The sequence below is a fragment of the Dendropsophus ebraccatus genome, chromosome 1, assembly GCF_027789765.1.
Source record: "Dendropsophus ebraccatus isolate aDenEbr1 chromosome 1, aDenEbr1.pat, whole genome shotgun sequence".
Taxonomy (NCBI): domain Eukaryota; kingdom Metazoa; phylum Chordata; class Amphibia; order Anura; family Hylidae; genus Dendropsophus; species Dendropsophus ebraccatus.
Window position 1 is genome coordinate 223,473,108 of NC_091454.1, and position 23,402 is coordinate 223,496,509.

Below are 23,402 nucleotides of genomic sequence, written 5' to 3' on the forward strand. Positions count from 1 at the left end.
AATCACTATACAGCCCTGACTCCTCCGTGTAATCACTATACATCCCTGACTCCTCCCTGTAATCACTATACAGTCATGACTCCTCCCTGTAATCACTACACAGCCCTGACTCCTCCCTGTAATCACTATACAGGTGGGCACAGCAATGCGGGAGTGACGGGAGAGGTTAGTGCAGCAGGGGATATTATTGCCACCTTGGAGGACAGGAGGTGTCATTATTGCTATCTGGGAACACATGAGGGGGGGGGGGGAATTGTTACTTAGGGGTACAGGGGGGATTATTGTCCCTTGGGGCACAGGAGGGGCAGTTAATAATACTTATTGCTACTTTGGGGCACAGGAGGGGGTTACTAATACTCGGGGGCACAGGAAGAGGGATTATTGTCCCTTGGGGGCACAGGAGGGGGGATTATTGCTACTTGGGGGCACAGGACGGGTGGTTATTAATGCTTAGGGGCACAAAATGGGGGGTAATTAATGCTTAGGGGCACACAATGGGGGTTTATTGTCCCTTGGGGGCACAGGACAGGGGGTCACTGGCGGAACTACCGCCGTAGCAGCCGTAGCGGCTGCTACGGGGCCCCGCCGCATCAGGGGGCCCGTGACGCGGGCCCCTGGAGCTTACATATCCTGCAGCACCCGGCGGCTGAGCATGCCTCCCGGGTGCTGTAGCCGGGGGCCGGTCACGTGCTCCTCCCGACCCAGAGACTCCTTTCCCCAACCATAGGGAAAAGGAGTCACTGGGCCACCGCTCCTATCACCCCGTCTGATGCGCGGCTGCCGTCTGATGCCGCGTCCTAGCCCCGCAGCGCGCGTATCATAGAGTTCTGTGTGGGCTTGGGCTGCGGCCGCGACTTCCGGCACACGTCACAAGTCGCGGCCACAGGCCCACACAGAACTCTATGATACGCGCTCCCAGGGCTAGGACGCGGCATCAGACGGCAGCCGCGCATCAGGGGTGACAGGAAAAAGGCTCGACGGGGGAGCGTGTTGTTAGGTGAGTTTTTTTCTTTTTTTTTAAACTTGCTTTCCTCGGACGGAGTGGGGGGGAGAAGGGGGCATCTATAAGGAAGGGGGGGGGAGAAGGGGGCATCTATAAGGAAGGGGGGGGGAGAAGGGGGCATCTATAAGGAAGGGGGCGGAGAAGAGAAGGGGGCATCTATAAGGAATGGGGGAGAAGAGAAGGGGGCATCTATAAGGAATGGGGGGAGAAGAGAAGGGGGCATCTAGAAGAGAAGGGGGCATCTATAAGGAAGGGGGGGAGGGGGACATCTATAAGGAAGGGGGGGGAGAGGGGGGCATCTATAAGGAAGGGGGGGGGAGAGGGGGGCATCTATAAGGGAGGGGGGAGAGAGGGACCATCTATAAGGAAGGGGGGGAGGGGGACATCTATAAGGAAGGGGGGGAGGGGGACATCTATAAGGAAGGGGGGGAGGGGGGCATCTATAAGGGGGGGGCATAGGGGGAGAGCAGGCCATCTATAAGGGGAGAACATAGGGGGAGAGGGGGACAACATAGGGGGAGAGGGGGATATAAACGTACAACATTGGGGGAGAGGGGAACATCTATAAGGGGACAATAAAGGGGGAAAGGGGGCCATCTATAAGGGGACAATATAGGGGAAGAGGGGGCCATCTATAGGGGGGGCAACATAAGGGACCATCTATAAGGGGACAACATGGGGGGGCATCTATAAGGGGGACAGCGGGGGGGGGGGGGCAACATAAGGAAGCTATCTATAAGGAGGGGCGACAGAGAGGAGGGCCATATACTAAAATGGGATCACATAGAGTCAGCCTATGGGTGTAAAGGGGCAAATACAGATGTGCAGTTGTTAGATATGAGGATGGTGACTAATGTGTGTGGAGCCTAATATGTCTGTCTGGCAGATTCTGTGGATTCGTGGCCCGGAGAAGTTCTCATAACGGCCCAGGACAGATGGAGAAGAAAATGAAAAGGGAAGAACTCCGATCAGAGAAGACGTCTCCTGTAAGTCACCTGATGTAACTGTACTGTAATTTATATGGTGTACAGAACCTGTGTAGAGCTGAGTGTGTTGATGGCATAGTGGTCGATCGAGAGGGGGTGGGGCGGGGGGCCCCAATCAAAAGTTTGCTATGGGGCCCAGCCATTTCTAGTTACGCCCCTGCAGGGGGTTATTGTCCCTTGGGGGCACAGGACAGGGAGTTATTGTCCCTTGGGGGCACAGGAGGGGAAATTATTGTCCCTTGGGGGTACAGGAGGGGAAATGATTGTCCCTTGGGGGTACAGGAGGGGGTTATTCATACTTGGGGGTACAGGAGGGGCAGTTATTATTACTTGGGGGCACAGGAGGGGGTTATTGATCCTTGGGGGCACTGGAGGGATTATAATTTGGGGGCTTTATAGTGGAGGCACAGAAGGGATCTTATCGTCAGGGCAAACAGGGATGTATTTACGGTGTGGAGGCACAGAAGAGGCTGGTTACTGTGTGGGCCTCTAATAGGGGAAACTGTTCATGTTTGAGGCACTATGGATGGGTATCGTATATATTGTGTATATTGGGTATTGTATATATTGTGTATATTGGGTATTGTATATATTGTGTATATTGGGTATTGTATATATGGGATGGGTATCGTATATATTGTGTATATTGGGTATTGTATATATTGTGTATATTGGGTATTGTATATATTGTGTATATTGGGTATTGTATATATTGTGTATATTGGGTATTGTATATATTATGTATATTGGGTATTGTATATATTGTGTATATTGGGTATTGTATATATTATGTATATTGGGTATTGTATATATTGTGTATATTGGGTATTGTATATATTGTGTATATTGGGTATTGTATATATTGTGTATATTGGGTATTGTATATATTGTGTATATTGGGTATTGTATATATTATGTATATTGGGTATTGTATATATTGTGTATATTGGGTATTGTATATATGGGATGGGTATTGTATATATTGTGTGTATTGTGTATATTGGGTATTGTATATATTGTGTATATTGTGTATTGTGAGGAGGGTCTTGGGAAAGTGCGGAGCCTAAAATGTTTGTCTGATAGATGCTGCGGGAAAGAAGTCCTCATGATGTCCCAGACTGAAGGAAAGTGAGCGACTCTGATGTAAGAACCCCCCCCCCTCCCTGTGAGTTACTGACTGTAACTGCACTGTAATCACAATATTATCACTGTATGAGGTTAATGTTGGACTGTAATGTTGTATAGTGTTTTTTATTCAGTAGCAGTACTGGTGGTGTTTATCAGTCATTAGGCAGTGGTAACCTGGTCAGGATGTGGCGGTATTATTTGTCCCCTGTATATAGGTAATATTAGAGACTATACTCAGCCACTATGAGGCGGTACTGTGTGGGCATTGTGTGGCGGTATTATTTGTCCCCTGTATATAGGTAATATTAGAGACTATACTCAGCCACTATGAGGCGGTACTGTGTGGGCATTGTGTGGCGGTATTATTTGTTCCTTGTATAGTGGTAATATTAGAGACTATACTCAGCCACTATGAGGCGGTACTGTGTGGGCATTGTGTGGCGGTATTATTTGTCCCCTGTATATAGGTAATATTAGAGACTATACTCAGCCACTATGAGGCGGTACTGTGTGGGCATTGTGAGGCGGTATTATTTGTCCCCTGTATAGAGGTAATATTGGAGACTATACTCAGCCACTATGGGGTGGTAATGTAAGGGCATTGTGTGGCGGTATTATTTGTTCCTTGTATAGTGGTAATATTAGAGACTATACTCAGTCACTATGGGGTGGTACTGTGTGGGCATTGTGTGGCGGTATTATTTGTCCCCTGTATAGAGGTAATATTGGAGACTATACTCAGTCACTATGGGGTGGTACTGTGTGGGCATTGTGTGGCGGTATTATTTGTCCCCTGTATAGAGGTAATATTGGAGACTATACTCAGTCACTATGGGGTGGTACTGTGTGGGCATTGTGTGGCGGTATTATTTGGCAGTTTAGTAGTATGATGGTAAAATGTATGATGATAATGTGTGTCCCTTGTATAGCGGTATTACTGTATAGCAGTATTATTGTATGGCTATAGAGCTACTATATAGTTGGCTTTGCTGATAATTTTATATTTGGGGGGGGGGGGGGTCAGTTTTGGCCTCGGGCAGCGGATGAGCATGGTCCCCGGCCATGAGTCCCTCACACAGTCAGCCCTTCCATGGTCCTCTCTCTCTTCTGTTATTCTTGCTGACCTCGTGCTTTGTGCGCTACATTCCAGCCCCCTGACTACAGTGCCATGTGCTCCCATCCACATACAGCTATACACTGTGCTGGGATACTCCTCACCGTGCATTATTAGTCACCCCCCACCCCGCATTGTTAGTCACCCCCCACCCCGCATTGTTAGTCACCCCCACCCCGCATTGTTAGTCACCCCCCACCCCGCATTGTTAGTCACCCCCCACCCCGCATTGTTAGTCACCCCCCACCCCGCATTGTTAGTCACCCGCCACCCCGCATTGTTAGTCACCCCCCTCCCCGCATTGTTAGTCACCCCCCTCCCCGCATTGTTAGTCACCCCCCACCCCGCATTGTTAGTCACCCCCCACCCCGCATTGTTAGTCACCCCCCTCCCCGCATTGTTAGTCACCCCCCTCCCCGCATTGTTAGTCACCCCCCACCCCGCATTGTTAGTCACCCCCCACCCCGCATTGTTAGTCACCCCCCACCCCGCATTGTTAGTCACCCCCCTCCCCGCATTGTTAGTCACCCCCCACCCCGCATTGTTAGTCACCCCCCTCCCCGCATTGTTAGTCACCCCCCTCCCTGCATTGTTAGTCACCCCCCTCCCCGCATTGTTAGTCACCCCCCTCCCTGCATTGTTAGTCACCCCCCACCCTGCATTGTTAGTCACCCCCCCTCCCCGCATTGTTAGTCACCCCCCTCCCTGCATTGTTAGTCACCCCCCACCCTGCATTTTTAGTCACCCCCCACCCCGCATTGTTAGTCACCCCCCTCCCCGCATTGTTAGTCACCCCCCTCCCTGCATTGTTAGTCACCCCCCTCCCCGCATTGTTAGTCACCCCCCTCCCCGCATTGTTACTCACCCCCCTCCCCGCATTGTTAGTCACCCCCCTCCCCGCATTGTTAGTCACCCCCCTCCCTGCATTGTTAGTCACCCGCCACCCCGCATTGTTAGTCACCCCCCACCCCGCATTGTTAGTCACCCCCCACCCCCGCATTGTTAGTCACCCGCCACCCCGCATTGTTAGTCACCCCCCACCCCGCATTGTTAGTCACCCCCCACCCCGCATTGTTAGTCACCCCCCACCCCGCATTGTTACTCACCCCCCTCCCCGCATTGTTAGTCACCCCCCACCCCCGCATTGTTAGTCACCCGCCACCCCGCATTGTTAGTCACCCCCCACCCCGCATTGTTAGTCACCCCCCACCCCGCATTGTTAGTCACCCCCCACCCCCGCATTGTTAGTCACCCCCCACCCCGCATTGTTAGTCACCCCCCACCCCCGCATTGTTCGTCACCCCCTCCCCTGCTTGAAAAGGCTGATAACAGAGGGTAGTAGCTTATAGTCTTTTGTCTGAATTGTCTAATAACAGAGAACACATGAAGTGGCTGCATCACTGATCACTGAAGTAGGGTTACTAACAGCACAGAGCATTTCAGGAGAAGAGTGTGGTGGTCACAGAACGGGACTTAACACTGGAAAGTCCCAAGAATTTGTAGGAGGTCACAGACCTTACAGGCTATGTAGCTCCCAGCAGCACAGAGTATGTCAGGAGTGTGGAGTTCTCTGTAGGATTTTGCATACTATGTAGCTCCCAGCAGCACAGAGTATGTCAGGAGTTCTCTGTAGGAGATTACAGGCTAAGGAGCTCCCAGCAGCACAGAGTATGTCAGGAGCCCCCAGCAGCACAGAGTATGTCAGGAGCCCCCAGCAGCACAGAGTATGTCAGGAGCTCCCAGCAGCACAGAGTATGTCAGGAGTTCTGTTTAGGAGTTTGCAGGCTATGTAGCCCCCAGCAGCACAGAGTATGTCAGTAGCCCCCAGCGGCACAAAGTATGTCAGGAGCTCCCAGCAGCACAGAGTATGTCAGGAGCTCCCAGCAGCACAGAGTATGTCAGGAGCTCCCAGCAGCACAGAGTATGTCAGGAGCTCCCAGCAGCACAGAGTATGTCAGGAGTTTTGTGTAGATTATAGACTATGTAGCTCCCAGCAGCACAGAGTATGTCAGGAGCTCCCAGCAGCACAGAGTATGTCAGGAGCTCCCAGCAGCACAGAGTATGTCAGGAGCTCCCAGCAGCACAGAGTATGTCAGGAGTTCTGTGTAGATTACAGGCTATGTAGCTCCCAGCAGCACAGAGTATGTCAGGAGCTCCCAGCAGCACAGAGTATGTCAGGAGTTCTGTGTAGGAGTTTGCAGGCTATGTAGCCCCCAGCAGCACAGAGTATGTCAGGAGCTCCCAGCAGCACAGAGTATGTCAGGAGCTCCCAGCAGCACAGAGTATGTCAGGAGCTCCCAGTGCAGTGTCCCAGAACATGCAGACTACTACTCCTATTATGGCCATTTCTCTTGCTGTGTCAATGCCTGTTCTGGTAAGTGTTTGCACTGCAACTGCTGCTGGTTTTCCCCTAGTATTCTCTGGTAATGTGCATTTTCATGTGTATTGTCATGTATTCCTGTGTATTATTACAGTGTACAGTGGTATGCAAGGCTGTTGATCACGTGACCTGTAACCATGGTTCCTCCAATGGCCGACTGGTTCTGGCCAGGAGCAACCATGTGACCTCCCACTTCCTCCTAACAAGTTAGTCTTCCCCCTGCTTCCAAGCAAGGAGGATGTGTGTCGTCCCTCTCCTGCCTCAGAGGAGTTGGGCTTCTTCTCTGCAGCTCCCACTTCACCACCAGAAGTGTGGATTAGGTGCTCTGCTATATTCAAGTCTTCGGCTGTATCTGCCTGCTCAAGTGTCCGGAGTCTTCTCTCTCATCTGGGTGTCATTCCGTTATCTCTCCTCATCGCTGCAAGGATTCACAGCAAGTATTATTCTCAAGCTAATCCACCCAGCAACGCTATTTCTCTCATACTCCTACTCCCATCATCCGGCACGTATTCTCACAGCCTATGCAGCACCACTCCTGCTTTATTTGTCAAAGCCTGCTATATACCCGGTTGCATCCGGACAGAACTGTTGCTACTAGTTACCTTTTCTACAATAAAACCGCTGTTACTGAACCCTGGCATTGGTGTCCACTAACTGGTGCCCTGACTAAGTGCAGCGAAGAATCGCATGCCCATCATCACCCGCAGATTCCACAGACCGGCCCTACAGCTGTGCCGCCCTCAGGCCTATACCGTGACAAGTATAACCCCTGCAGCTGCCCCGGTCATTGCCCGCTCATAACACCAGCACTGCGGAAGTGGCCCCCAGGGGCCAGGGCATCGCATTTTTGGCGTCACGAACAGGATGCAGACTGTGTTGTGCCAACTGTCAGCGTTCCCAGAACTGTACTGCTAATCCCCCCCAGAGGCTTTGCTATTGCCGCGCTGCGGCCTGCTAAGGGATCAAGTCAGCCGGTGACGCACTGTCTTCGCGCGCGCGCGCGCGCTCCGCCCCGGCCCTGCAGTATCCAAGCCTCTGTTGCAGGAGGGAAGGAGATTGTGCCCGGACCGCCGGAAGTGTTGATGCTGACTTCCGCCCTAGTCCTCTCCGGTCCCGGACACCCTGCCTATCGGTGCCTGCTGTTCCCGCAAGCTCTCCTCGCCCCTACTTTCTTCCAGGCGCCTTACACCAGAACCCCTCGTCATGTCCACCGGCCATCACAGTGACTCTGACGGGTCCGGCAGTTCGCCGACGGCCCGAAGAAGGCTTCCCGCGGCTCCCGTTGCTATGGCTACCGCAGCGGTCCCGTTCTTCATTGGGCCCAACAATCTTCCCAGTTATAAAGGGGAACCCCACACGTTGGCTGATTTCGAGGAAAAAATTTCCCGCACCCTTGAACTTGTCTCACTCTCTCCCACTCAGCAGGTGCAGTTGCTGCTAGGACAACTTGAGGGTCCCGCTGCAGAGGAGGTGCGGTCGTGGCCAGCTACGGAGAAAGCTAATGTACAACAGATCCTGGCCCGGCTGAGTAAAGAATTTGAGGTACAGTCACCCACGGAGGTCCGCCTTAAGTTTTATGACCGACGACAAAGGCCAGGTGAGACCCTCAGAGACTATGCACTAGCCCTCCAATCTGCCTACCGGGCCCTGAGACAGGTTGATACCATAGCCCCCTCGGCTGTGGAGAGTATGATCACTGACCGCTTCATAGAGGGGGTGGACTCTAGACTCATCCAGAGCCAACTGCGTATGCTAGCTGCCCAAAACCCTACAATGCCTTTCCTGGACTTCAAGACTCTGGCTCTGAGGGTGGTTGGCATTGACAATCCCTGTGCCGGCTGTACTCCAGGTTCAGATTGCCCGGACCCGGTGGGACCTATACCCTCACCTTCAGTGCCCGCTATGGTTCCGCCGGTTTCCGCTATACAAGCTGCCCAACAGTCTATCCCGGCTAGTTCTCCAGCGATCCCTGCTCTCCTTACGCAAGTGGTTGACTCTCTCTGCCACGCCCTAAGGGGGCTACAAGGGGCTTATCCAACACCTCCACCACCACAGGACCCCTGCCCTGGGTATGCCGTTCCCGATCGGCCTCCTCCACAGAGACGTAGATCCCCTGAGCGCCCCTACTGCCGCCACTGTAGGCGACATGGACACTACCGCTCTCAGTGCTATCAGTTAAACGGGCTACCCCTGGGTCCGAGGGCCAACACCCAGGAGGTCGAGATCCAGGCCCGCAGGAAGCACAGTGGTTCTCAAGGTTCCTCTCACAATGCCCGCATGTGACTCTCTGGGTGGACGGAGTCCCCCTGGAGGCTCTGGTGGATACAGGTTCCCAGGTTACCACTATCCCGAGGCATGTGTTTGAAGAACATTGGGATCTGAGAACCCTAGGTCCAGTTGAGAAATACCGTCTGAAACTTATTGCTAGTAATGGTCGTCCTATTGTGCAACTAGGTTACTGGGAACCCACTATCTGCATAGGGAAGCGAGAGCTAGCACGTCAGGGTATCATTGTTACTGAGGCTCAGGGAGATAGTGGGACCGTGGTATTAGGCATGAATATTATCCGTCATGTATTCACTGAAGTGTTGGATGCCTTGAATGCCTCTATGTCTTGTGCTTCTCCTCAGTACAGGCAAGCCGTCCAGAAGACCATAAAAGTGCTCACCGCTCAGTGGAAATTTGCCAATCCTCGAGGAGAAATCTGCCGTGTCCGCACTAGAGATGCTCGTCCGGTCACCATCCCAGCTAACAGTGAGTTCCTCATCTGGTGCAGGGTCCGTCCGGGCCTCAACAATGCTGACTATGTGGCTCTTCTGGATGCTACTGAAATTGAGGGGCAACCTCTTGTCAGGGCCGCTAGAAGCCTGGTGACCGTCTCCAATGGTCAGGTCCCTGTCCGTCTGGTGAACCTTGGAGACTCCCCAGCTGACCTACCCAAGTTCACCACCGTGGCCATGCTATACCAACTCGATCCTGAGGACATCGTCTGTGAGGAGACCATCGCCTATCAGAGCTCCATCCGTGGCACTCAAAGGGACTCAAACAGGGCTCTCACCCCTTGGTGGGATGAACTCCATATTGGCGATACCAATACCCCACTTGAATACCTCCACGGCATCCTCAAGGTGGCCAAAAGGTATCACGAGGCCTTCAGCAAAAACTCCCTCGATTTCGGGAAGACCAATCTGGTCCAGCATCGGATCAACACTGGGGACCATTTGCCTATCAAAGAGAAACATCGGCCAATCCCTCCTGCTAGCTATCAGCAGGTCAAGAAACTTCTCAAGGAGATGAAAGACTCTAACGTTATCCAAGAGAGTCAGAGTCCGTGGGCTGCCCCTATTGTCCTCGTGAGGAAGAAAGACGGTAACATCCGGTTCTGCGTGGATTATAGGAAGATAAACACAATCACCCACAAGGATGCCTATCCTTTGCCCCGGATCGAAGAGTCTATTGCTGCTTTGGGGTCAGCCGCCTACTTCTCCACCTTGGACCTCACCAGTGGGTACTGGCAGGTGCCCATGGCACCCGAAGACCGTGAGAAGACGGCCTTCACCACCCCCATGGGGCTCTTCGAATTCACCAGCATGCCCTTCGGTCTGTGCAACGCCCCTGCTACCTTCCAGCGGTTGATGGAAAGGTGTCTCGGCCATCTCAACTTTCAGAGTGTCCTGCTCTACCTAGATGATGTGATTGTCTATTCACGTACCTATGAAGATCACGTCCATCATCTGGCTGAAGTGTTCCAGGTCCTAATCGATCACGGCCTGAAAATTAAGCCTTCCAAGTGCCACCTTCTCAAACCCCAAGTGAACTATCTGGGGCATGTTGTGAGTGCTGAGGGGATACGACCCGATCCAGAGAAGATCTCGGCTGTGGAACACTGGGATACCCCTAAGACCGTCAAGGAGGTGAGAAGCTTTCTGGGATTCGCCGGCTATTACCGCCGCTTCATTCCCCACTTTGCCCAAGTGGCCGAGCCCCTCAATGAGTTACTCCGGGGTTGCCCTCGAGAAAGTTACAACCGACGGCTCCCCGTAGTGTGGTCCGAACGGCAGGAGGTTGCCTTTCAAAACCTGAAGCGCCTGTTGACTACGCCTCCTATACTGGCCTACCCGGACTATAACCTTCCTTTCCGGCTCTACACGGACGCCAGCTTCCAAGGCCTGGGAGCTGTGCTGTCCCAGGTTCAAGATGGCCAAGAGAGAGTTGTAGCTTATGCCAGCCGGAGTCTTCGGGGCGCTGAAAAGAACGACAACAATTATAGCTCCTTCAAGTTGGAGTTACTAGCCCTAGTGTGGGCCGTCACCGAAAAGTTCAAGGACTACCTGGCTGCCACCCCTGTTACCATCTATACGGATAACAACCCGTTGGCGCATCTCAGCACTGCTCGGCTGGGCGCCCTGGAACAGCGGTGGGCTTCTCGACTGGCCAATTTCCAGTTTGAAATTAAGTACCGCAGTGGCAAGGCTAACGTCAATGCAGACCTCCTGTCCCGACTACCCAAGGGCGAAGAGGCCCCAGAGGACAGCGTTTGGGAAGATGTAGAAATGCCTCCCTTCTACCAAAGGTTCGCTACCCAGAGTGCTATTGATGCAGCTAGGCCTGAAACGCCTTCGCCTCCACCTAGGGCCCCGCAAGACTTGGCCAGGTGGCAGACCATCCAGGAAGAGTCCCGCGTCCTGGGAGAGATCTATGACTACCTCTCTACTGGTCGGGTTCCCATGCGGATAAAGAGGCCCTATCCTGATGTTGAGCTAAGGCGACTCTGGAGGCAAAGAAAGAGGCTCTTCCTACAGAAGGGACTGATCCTGCGGAACTCTCTTGACCCGGTCTCTGGGGAGAGGTGCCACCAGATCCTCATTCCCCGACGAGACGCTAAGATGGTGCTAGATGCCTACCATGACCGGTCCGGTCATTTCGGGGTACACAAGACGGAGGCCACTATCCGACAGCGGTTCTACTGGATCGGGATGAGGGCTGACATTGAGAACTGGTGTGCCGAGTGCCCTGCCTGTAATATCTCCAAAGCTGGGGGAAGAGAAGTCAGGGCCCCTTTGCACCCAATCACCTCCCACCGGCCGAATCAGCTAGTCGCCCTGGACCATGTGAAGCTGGCCCCTACAAGATGCGGGTACACCTACGCCCTCACCATGGTCGACCATTACTCCATGTGGGTAGTCGTGGTACCTGTCAGGGACTTGACCGCCAAGACCACCGCCCTTACTTTTTACAAGGAGTATGTAAAGCACTATGGGTGCCCAGAGTCTCTGCTGACGGACCGGGGTCCGGCCTTCGAGTCGCATTTTTTCCAGGAGCTGTGTGCCTACCATGAATGTAAGAAGCTCCGTACCACGGCCTATCACCCTCAAGGGAATGGTCTGTGTGAAAAAGTTAACCAGGTCTTTATCAACATGCTCCGAACGGCTGCAGTGACGAAGAGAGTAGAGTGGCCCCACTTGTTGGATGAACTAGTGGAGATCTATAACAATACCACTCATTGTTCCACTGGCTACTCCCCATTCTACCTGATGTTTGGCCGCCAAGGCCAACTTCCTCAGGACCGTGCTCTTGGAGTCCAAGCTCCTGACACCTTCAACCCCCTACCTGAAACTGACTGGGTTCGGGAGCATCAGAGGAGAATCCAGGATGCCCGGGAAATTGTTGACCGGAGGATGGGGGAGGCTCAGCAGCGCCAAGAGGATGCCTACAACCAAAGGGCGAATGCCACACCACTACAAGTGGGAGATAAAGTTTGGCTAAAGAAATATCATCGCTCTCACAAACTTGAAAGCCTTTGGGAGCCTGAGCCCTATGTCATCTCTTCTATCCCTTACCCAGAGACTGATGTGTATGAAGTAAAAAAACCAGGGCTAGCCCCGCAGACGGTGCACCGGAATAGGATAAAACGTTGCACTAAGGAGGACCTACAGGGCCTTACAGCACCGTGTCCGGTACCTGCATCCACACCTCCGGCTCCCCCAGCAGCTCCAGCTAAACCTCTCTCTCTGGAAGAAATGTTCCAAGTTGAACCGTTCCTCATGGCCATAGGCTATCCAGCGGTCCCTGTGCACATTCCAGTGGCCCCTCCACTTCCAATTGTGCCTCCAACAACTCCATCTCTACAACCAGACACTGGGGGTGATCTTCCACCTGTACCTGCACCAATCACTGTTGAAGAGGATCCTCCGCTGAGACGGTCTGAGCGCTCTACCAGAGGAATTCCTCCACTTCGCTACAGAGACCAGAGCCCTTAAACTGTTTCTGTTGTCTAACTGTTTTGTTCCAGTTCCTGCAATGTTTAAGGTTCGTGCCTGGTCCTCCTGACCAAGTTCCCTGTACTAACCAGCCATGAGCTGATGGACACTTACAGTAACAAAAAGTTCTCTAGTGCCTGTCCCAGAGCCTTTTACATGGACGATGTCTAATTGCCAAAAAGAGACTCTACCTAACAGAGACACTTAATCCATCCCTTCCTAATGCACTTTCCTGTGATTGTGTGTTCCACACAGGGTATTATTACACTTATTTCATTATTGCACTTTTTCTATCATTGCATTCCAGTGTTATCAAAGTCTTTGTATTTCCTCCTCTGAGTAAGCACAAGGTTACATAGATTGCCTCAGAGTAGAGCGCCTCTTTTGTAAAACTGTATATTTTCCAGTGTCTAAGTCAGATAGCTCCTCCTCTGAGTAAGAGAAGTCAGTCCACATATACCTCAGAGAAAGTCCAGTTTATGTAGGAGTGTATTTTCTCATCCAGTCTCATTATTGTGTATTATTATCATATCTATAGCTGGAAAGATTTAGTTGAGCCAGTTCGTATGCAGATTTTTCTCAGATTTTCATTCAGATTTCTCTCAGGTTTCATTCAGATTCATGTGAGCCAGTTCTCCTCAAGACCTCGCAGTATTTGTTGTCCCTTGTGTTTCCTTTCCTTTTGTTTCCAGTATTTGTTTACCTCTGTCTTGTCCCAACGCAGTAGTTATCACACATAGTCTTACCTAATATTCACACTGGTCCATACATATTGCACCTTGGATACCCTTTCGTGTGTTTGGCCTATTGAGTAATTGTGTTGTATGATTGACCGGTATGTAAGGGGCCCCCATGTATGTTTGCTTTTATTATTTTGTTCTTTTCTCTTCCAGGTATCCAAGACACTACTCAGACACGCCAAGGTAGTACACAGGTCTTCACGTTCTCCTCCAGTAGGGTAACACATGTAACAGAAAACCTACTGTCTAACTGGCTGGAATATTGAGGGTCCCCCGCCAGCAGTTAACTTGTCCTGGCTTACACGTCAGATGGTTCACGCACTAGCTACCTGGTCGCCAGAGTACGTTAGGCACCCCTAGGTGAAGTCCTGCCATTAGGGTTTCTCATTCTCTCTCTCTTCACACCTGTGCCTTGGGCGTGGGAAACACACACCTCATCACACTCACTCTCATCATTCATTCCTGTTGTTTGATTGTCCAGTCTCTTCATGTTTGCTGCCTTCTAGATTCGCCGAGGTCGGCTCAAATTTGCTAGGGAGGTATGCAGTGTCCCAGAACATGCAGACTACTACTCCTATTATGGCCATTTCTCTTGCTGTGTCAATGCCTGTTCTGGTAAGTGTTTGCACTGCAACTGCTGCTGGTTTTCCCCTAGTATTCTCTGGTAATGTGCATTTTCATGTGTATTGTCATGTATTCCTGTGTATTATTACAGTGTACAGTGGTATGCAAGGCTGTTGATCACGTGACCTGTAACCATGGTTCCTCCAATGGCCGACTGGTTCTGGCCAGGAGCAACCGTGTGACCTCCCACTTCCTCCTAACAAGTTAGTCTTCCCCCTGCTTCCAAGCAAGGAGGATGTGTGTCGTCCCTCTCCTGCCTCAGAGGAGTTGGGCTTCTTCTCTGCAGCTCCCACTTCACCACCAGAAGTGTGGATTAGGTGCTCTGCTATATTCAAGTCTTCGGCTGTATCTGCCTGCTCAAGTGTCCGGAGTCTTCTCTCTCATCTGGGTGTCATTCCGTTATCTCTCCTCATCGCTGCAAGGATTCACAGCAAGTATTATTCTCAAGCTAATCCACCCAGCAACGCTATTTCTCTCATACTCCTACTCCCATCATCCGGCACGTATTCTCACAGCCTATGCAGCACCACTCCTGCTTTATTTGTCAAAGCCTGCTATATACCCGGTTGCATCCGGACAGAACTGTTGCTACTAGTTACCTTTTCTATAATAAAACCGCTGTTACTGAACCCTGGCATTGGTGTCCACTAACTGGTGCCCTGACTAAGTGCAGCGAAGAATCGCATGCCCATCATCACCCGCAGATTCCACAGACCGGCCCTACAGCTGTGCCGCCCTCAGGCCTATACCGTGACAAGTATAACCCCTGCAGCTGCCCCGGTCATTGCCCGCTCATAACACCAGCACTGCGGAAGTGGCCCCCAGGGGCCAGGGCATCGCACCAGCAGCACAGAGTATGTCAGGAGTTCTGTGTAGATTATAGACTATGTAGCCCCCAGCAGCACAGAGTATGTCAGGAGCCCCCAGCAGCACAGAGTATGTCAGGAGCCCCCAGCAGCACAGAGTATGTCAGGAGCCCCCAGCAGCACAGAGTATGTCAGGAGCGGCCTGCACTTGTGGTGTCCTCACATGCGCTCCTCTTACGGGGCGTCCTCCTGAGGGACAATCTGATGTGAATGAGCTGCAGGGAGAGGAGTCGCCATCACACGCTCCTCTTATCTGATCCTGTGCCCGCCATGGGCAGGATGTATTAGTCACGGCTATGGGTCGGGCAGCGGAGCCCCCATGAGGCTGACTGCACCTGACAAACCAGTTTAATAACACCTTCCATAGCACGCCTAGATGGTTTATAAGGCAGTGATAACAATCCAGGCGCCCCTCCCTGCAGGACAGGAGCTGGCGGTATAGTGTACAGGGGGGCCCGGGGGTATCCATTATTATACCATACACTTACATAACACTGCTACATAACACAACCGCTACCACACAGCACTGACACTATATACTGCACTGTACAGAACAGGACTGAGATAATAGTCACCAAATATCAGCATCATATGTGTGTACAGCCTGTGTGTGTACGAGGGTATGTATGTGTACAGCCTGTGTGTGTGAGGGTATGTATGTGTACAGCCTGTGTGTGTACGAGGGTATGTGTGTGTACAGCCTGTGTGTGTACGAGGGTATGTGTGTGTACAGTATGTGAGTGTGAGGGTATGTATGTGTACAGTATGTGTGTGTACAGTATGTGAGTGAGAGTATAGGTGTGTACAGTGAGGGTATGTATGTGTCCGGTATGTGCGTGTGAGGGTATGTACGTGTCCAGTATGTGTGTGTGAGGGTATGTACGTGTCCAGTATGTGTGTGTGAGGGTATGTACGTGATCAGTATGTGTGTGTGTGAGGGTATGTATGTGTCCGGTATGTGTTTGTGAGGGTATGTATGTGTCCAGTATGTGCGTTTGAGGGTATGTACGTGTCCAGTATGTGTGTGTGAGGGTATGTACGTGTCCAGTATGTGTGTGTGAGGGTATGTACGTGTCCGGTATGTGTGTGTGAGGGTATGTACGTGTCCAGTATGTGTGTGTGAGGGTATGTACGTGTCCAGTATGTGTGTGTGAGGGTATGTACGTGTCCAGTATGTGTGTGTGAGGGTATGTACGTGTCCGGTATGTGTGTGTGAGGGTATGTACGTGTCCAGTATGTGTGTGTGAGGGTATGTACGTGTCCGGTATGTGTGTGTGAGGGTATGTACGTGTCCGGTATGTGTGTGTGACAGCCTCCCTGGCATAATGACAGTCTATGGGAGGCACACGCGCCTCCTCTCTCCGCACTGACATGTCCACTGAGGGGACGTGGCCTCTGCGTGGACGGGCTCTGTGTGCACAGGATTTATGTAGAGGCGGTGCACCTACACATGAACCCTCTGAGCTCCGAGCTGCGGGGACAATTGTAATCCCAACAAACTTAATAAATGTCCCCCTATATGTGTGTGTCAGGATATGTGTGTGCACTATGAGTGTGTGTCAGGATGTGTTTGTGCACTATGTGTGTGTGTCAGGATATGTGTGTGCACTATGTGTGTCAGGATATGTGTGTGCACTATATGTGTGTGTCAGGATATGTGTGTGCACTATGTGTGTCAGGATATGTGTGTGCACTATATGTGTGTGTCAGGATGTGTTTGTGCACTATGTGTGTGTCAGGATATGTGTGTGCACTATGAGTGCGTGTCAGGATGTGTTTGTGCACTATGTGTGTGTCAGGATATGTGTGTGCACTATATGTGTGTGTCAGGATGTGTTTGTGCACTATGTGTGTGTCAGGATATGTGTGTGTGCACTATGAGTGCGTGTCAGGATGTGTTTGTGCACTATGTGTGTGTCAGGATATGTGTGTGCACTATGAATGTGTGTCAGGATGTGTTTGTGCACTATGTGTGTGGGAGAGTTTGTGTGTTTACAGTATATGGCCATGTTGACATGGCGTAAGAGAACGGCCGTTCCGTTACCCGGCTGGGTCACGGAGCGGCTGGTCTCTGAAAAGATCATCCCGGCCGGTACTGTAATGCTGGCGGGATGATCTTTATGTCCGTAGAGATCTGATGCGGGTGCATCACCGCGCGCCCGCAATGGAACTTGCCACTGCACACTATGAAGCAAAGGTCCAGAGCCGCTCGCTCCATAGTGTGCACTGACAGGGTTTCCTACGGCCGCTATTCACTGAATTGCAGCTGCAGAAAACTGACATGTCAGTTGTTTGCGGCGCCGCGTGGGATCCTGGCCGGAGCATATACTATGTGTATACGCTACGGCTGGGATCCCATAGACAAATATGCAACATATTTTTCCGTATTAACTACGGCCGTTGTTGCCAAAAATACGAAAAAATATGTTGTATGAACATAACCTATATAGGCTGGGTTGACACTACGTATATTTCAGTCAGTTTTGTGGTCCTCATATTGCAACCAAAACCAGGAGTGGATTGAAAGCACAGAAATTGAGTGGATGGCCGCCATTTAATGGCAAATTATTGCTGTTATTTTAAAACAACGGCCGATGTATTGAAATAATGGCTGTTATTTACTGTTATATGGCGGCCATCCACTCAATTTCATCATTATGTGGACAGATCCTTTCTGTGTTTTCAATCCACTCCTGGTTTTGGTTGCAATATGAGGACCACAATACTGACTGAAATATACGTAGTGTGAACATAGCTGTAGAGTGTATATAGTATATGTGTATGAGTGCATGTATAGCGGTGCGACCATATACTACCATGGCGGCTGCGTCCTCCTCACTCCCATAGGAGGCGCCTGTCCACCACTAATGTGATTGTATATACTACAATCATACTTCTCTGTGCCAGTCATGTTGTGCGTGCTCTGTGTTACGCAGTCTCTGTGTTATTTGGTCTCTGTGTTGTTGTGTAGTCTCTGTGTTGTTGTGTAGTGTCTGTGTTCTGTGGTCTCTGTGTTGTTGTGTAGTCTCTGTGTTGTTGTGTAGTGTCTGTGTTCTGTGGTCTCTGTGTTGTTGTGTAGTCTCTGTGTTGTTGTGTAGTGTCTGTGTTCTGTGGTCTCTGTGTTGTTGTGTAGTGTCTGTGTTCTGTGGTCTCTGTGTTGTTGTGTAGTCTCTGTGTTGTTGTGTAGTGTCTGTGTTCTGTGGTCTCTGTGTTGTTGTGTAGTCTCTGTGTTGTTGTGTAGTGTCTGTGTTCTGTGGTCTCTGTGCTGTTGTGTAGTCTCTGTGTTGTTGTGTAGTGTCTGTGTTCTGTGGTCTCTGTGTTGTTGTGTAGTCTCTGTGTTGTTGTGTAGTGTCTGTGTTCTGTGGTCTCTGTGTTGTTGTGTAGTCTCTGTGTTGTTGTGTAGTGTCTGTGTTCTGTGGTCTCTGTGTTGTTGTGTAGTCTCTGTGTTGTTGTGTAGTCTCTGGGTTCTGCGGTCTCTGTGTTGTTGTGTAGTCTCTGTGTTATGCAGTCTCTGTGTTGTTACGCGGTCTCTGTGTGGTTACACGGTCTCTGTGTTGTTATGCAGTCTCTGTGCTATGCGGTTGTAAGGGGTGCAGGTGGATGGCGACAAACTCACTCTGACAGCTGAGTAATGTTGGGATAACTTTACTGTAGATAATTCAGCAGTACAACCAATTCTTTAACTTGTATAACAGGTAGATTCTTACTGAACAGGAACACTGTCTCTTTATGAAGCTAGGTAAGTAGCAGGGAGGATATCACTTCAGTCTATGTGGTGTAGCACAACTATATACAGTCTCTCAGGGGGCCCCACTTCCTGACTCTGCTGGTAACAATGGGCTCCCCTGCAGCACCAGCTCTGTCTCCCCTGAGCAGTACCTTTCTCCTTGCTGCAGTGATGAGGCTGGCTGGACACTCCTGTGTCAGTGTCTCTTTGTCCCAGGTGCGCTGCACTCCACTTGCTAGCACTGGGCTGTGTTGCTCTCTTCCTTCACTGCTGCACACTGCTCTGTCTGCTGTAGCTCTTATGGACCTGGCTGAGCTGTCCTGCTTTCTGTGGATCACCTTGTCACAGATCTCTTTAGCTCTGGCACAGGTCACTGCCCTTGACCTCCAGCACTGGAATCTTCTCTCTCTACAGGAACTGGGTGGGTGACACTTCCTGAGTCTCTGGCTCTTCCTTCCCCAGTTACCTCTGTTACTCCTAGCTGGGAACTGACTCCCTCTGCTGGACGGAGGTGATAACCTCCAACCTTTATGCTCTAATACTGCAGCAGAACCTTCTGGCATTACACCTTCCCCCCCTCGTTTGAGGGTAGCCGTCCCGGCAACCTGCATACCCAAGACATAGTCCTCATAACGTGCAGGCATCCTTCCAAAGTTAGCACGTCCAGAATGTCTTAGCTCAACTGAAGGCTCCACAGAGGGAGCGTTGTTCTCCTCTTGCTGCATATCTTCCCTTCTTTCCAAGGGGGTTGGATCTGGTTGGGGTGGTACCCACCATTCCTCTTCCCCAGAGGGTACCGTGGGCATGTTGATACTCTCTGGCTGGGGTTCAGGAACTCTTCTCAGAAAAGTGCATGGTCTAAGCATATTTCGATGCACTATGCGCATCGGTCCAGTTGCACCCTCCGGTCTTACCTCATACACTGGTATGGTTGGGTTGGGTTGCCGGATCACCTCATATGGCGTGACTTCCCACCGCCACTGCAGCTTTCCAGCCCTTCTGGCCGTGCGATTGCGTACCATTACCCGATCTCCCACCTGTAACGGCAACTCCTTCAATTTCTTGTTTGCTGGTAATGTGCGGGGGCCAAGGCGCTGGGCGACCAGGTCGTACATTTCTTGTACCTTCTTCCGATGGTCTCCCATCCAAGTCTCAGGGGTCCACCCTTCACCTTCTCCACTGTCAGGCATCATCATGGTCAGAGGGCATCTCCCATTTCTCCCAAACATCAACAAGAAGGGTGAATAACCGGTGGCTGAATGTAAAGTGTTGTTGTACACCCACACTAACTCTGCAATGTAGTCTGGCCATCTCTCCTTTTTCTGTTCCTCCAGTGTCCTCAAGAGCTGTAGAAGGGTTCTGTTCAGGCGCTCACATGCGCCATTTCCCTGTGGATGGTAAGGTGTTGTGCGTGTCTTCCGAATCTGGTACAACCGACAGAGCTCCTCTATCACTCTTCCTTCAAAGCAAGCCCCTTGGTCAGAGTGCAGTTGTGTAGGACAGCCATAAGGCAGAATGAAATTTTTCCACAGGCACTGTGCTGCTGATTCAGCAGTTTGGTCCCGGGTGGGGACCGCTACAGCAAACTTCGTAAAGTGGTCCACCATGACCAGCAAATACTTGTATCCTCTCGGGGACTCTCCTACTGTAAGATAGTCCATCATCACAAGTTGTAGTGGGTAGCTTGTCTGTATAACACCAATTGGGGCCTGCTGATCCCCAGCTCTTGCTAGGTTGCAGTTTCGGCAGCTTCTGCAAATGTCCTGGGCCACCTTTTGTGAGTTAGGATGATAGAAGAATCTCTGTAGCCATGCCCAAGTCTTGGCAGGTCCAAAATGCCCTTTCCTTTCATGCATCCACTCAGCTACGTTCCTTACCTCACTATCTGGTATTACTACTTGCCAGGTGGGACCAATCTCTGTGGGGAGTTGTACTCTTCTGCATAGGACTCCCTCGCGGAAGGTCAGACGGCCCCTCTGCAGCCACAACTTCTTTCCAAATGATGTCAAGGTCTCACACTCCCTGTACGCTGGCTGGTGATCAGTAAGGAGCCATTCTCTTACTCTGGCAATTTGTGGGTCTTGCTGTTGGCAGTCCTGCCACTCCTCCATGGACCTTCCCGCAGTGATCTCGACAGCCTGCTCCACCCTCTGAACCGGAGCACTCTTCAGTGGTTTAGGCACTTTCATGAAATTGGGGGTCTCGACCTCTTCCCGCTCTTCGTCTGTGGGGCCACTGGGATTCTCCAACGGGTTACGAGACAAGGCATCTGCATTAGCATTACTCCGCCCCGGCCTGTATTGTGTCTTGAAGTTAAATTTACTAAGTCGAGCTGCCCACCGCTGCTCCAAGGCACCCAGCTTGGCATTATTCAGGTGAACCAGTGGGTTATTGTCAGTCATCAACACAAACTCGACTCCTGTCAAGATGTCCGCAAACTTTTCTGTCACTGCCCACACCACTGCCAGGAGCTCAAGTTTGAAGGAGCTGTAGTTGTCGGGGTTCTTCTCACTCTCCCGCAGAGTTCTGCTGGCATATGCTATTACACGTTCTTGACCATCTTGCTCTTGGGTCAGTACAGCTCCAAGTCCCCTCAGGCTTCCATCAGTTTGCAGCACAAATGGCTTTGTGAAATCAGCATAGGCCAGGATAGGGGCACTGGTCAACAATTTCTTCAGCTCCCTAAAGGCCAGTTCGGCCTCCTCAGCCCAGACGAATGGCTTTCCTTTTGTATCTCCAGGCAAGCACCCCTGGAGGAGCGCATACAGAGGCGCTGCTACCTGGGCAAACTCCTTGATGAATCGCCGGTAATATCCAACCAGCCCCAGGAAGGCCCGAAGCTCACTGCTGTTGCTGGGTGTGGGCCACTGTTTAACGGCCTGAATCTTTGAGTCTATGGGCTGAACTCCTTGCCTTGTTACCACATGACCTAGATACTCAATGCTCTTCTGGAACAAGTGGCACTTAGTGGGTTTCAACTTCAGCCCATGCTCCTCTAGGCGGCCGAGGACCACGTCTAACCGCTCCAAATGTTCCGCAAAACTTGATGAAAAGATGATTATGTCATCTAGGTAGATCAGCAGGCATTCAAAATTCAGATCACCCAAGCACAGTTCCATTAGCCTCTGGAATGTAGCTGGTGCATTGTTCAGTCCAAAAGGCATGCGGAGGAACTCATACAGTCCCATAGGTGTAACAAAGGCAGTCTTCTCTCTGTCTTTTTCTGCCATTGGCACTTGCCAGTACCCACTTGCCAGGTCAAGGGTAGAGAAGAATTTGGCACGGCCTAGCGCTGCCAAGGATTCCTCAATTCGAGGTAATGGGTAGGCATCCCGGACTGTACATGCATTGAGGCGCCTGTAGTCAACACAGAATCGCAGGGTCCCATCCTTTTTCTTTACCAGCACAATTGGTGAGGCCCAGGGGCTCCTGCTAGGCTGAATGATGTGACTTTCCTGCATATGTTTCAGCAGGGCCTTGACCTCCTGATACAGTGCTGGGGGTATTTGTCGGTACCGTTCCCGTACTGGCCGAGCATCTCCAGTTGGAATTTCATGTTCAAGCGTCTGTGTCTTCCCAAAGTCTGCTTCGTGCCGGGAAAAAGCATTTGGGTGAGATCCCAGGACCCTGACTAACTGCTCCCTCTCCTCGGGAGTCATCTCTGCACCTTCCAAATGTACTTCGTTCAAGAGCTGCCCTCCTGTAGTCCTGACAGCTTCAGTTCTTACTTGGCACAATGTCAGGGTGGTGGTGGCCATATCAGTTGACTTGATGTGCCAGCTAGGCTCCTGTATGGCTTCAACCTCCTCAATAGGAAACACATCTGCCACCAGTTCTCTAGGTGCCAGTACCACACTGTGGCTGTTAATGTTCATTATTCTCATCAGGACTTGGCCACTCTGGACTGAGCACAAGGTTCGTCCCACTGCTACCCCTTCTTTCTGTAGCACAGGCTCTACCATCACTGTAGCTCCTAGCAATTGGTGACTGGTGCCCACTGGTAGGGGTACTACTACTTCATGGCCTGCTGGCACTTCCAAAGAGGTTGAACAGGGTACTCTCACACATCCCACTTTTCCTACATGGCAGGACAGGGTTGCCTGCATCCGGCACTGTTTCAGCGATCTCTGGAGGGCCACTTGTGGAGGTTTCAGGTTTGGGACATTCTTCCAATACTTGGGACCCAGCTCTTGAGCCATCAGACCATCTAATTCTTTTAACACATTCATTCCCAATATCACAGGGACTTCTGGGTCCATTGCACTCTGTACCACCACCACTCCTTTCTTCTTCATAAATCGGCCCCAAAGCTCAATGTCAACTTGCAACTATTGGAATAGGCAGACTATTGGCAGCTTTAAGATTTACCCATTCTGTACTTCCCTGGTGCAAGGAGGAGGGAAAGTAAGTCTCAAAGACTTTCCTGGCCATTGTCGTCACTTGTGACCCCGTGTCTAGTAGACAGGACAGTTCTATTCCATTAAACTTGGCTCTAACGACTGGACTTTCTCCTACTAAGTCCATAGCTTCCAGAAGGGGGCACAAACCTGTACTTCCTCCTGCGATTCGCCCCT

The 23,402-nt window shown here is 51.3% G+C and overlaps 1 protein-coding gene across 1 annotated transcript in view; it reads right to left on the bottom strand.

Moving 5' to 3' along the window:
* The window catches only part of PLD2 (phospholipase D2), a 69,656-nt gene extending 46,472 nt beyond the window's left edge, over window positions 1–23,184 (bottom strand). Inside the window, exon 1 of the mRNA XM_069949390.1 lies at window positions 18,981–23,184. Coding sequence (XP_069805491.1) covers window positions 18,981–23,123 — 4,143 coding nt within the window. The 5' untranslated portion in view covers window positions 23,124–23,184. The remainder of the gene's footprint in view (window positions 1–18,980) is intronic.
* Window positions 23,185–23,402: the final 218 nt, after the last annotated feature.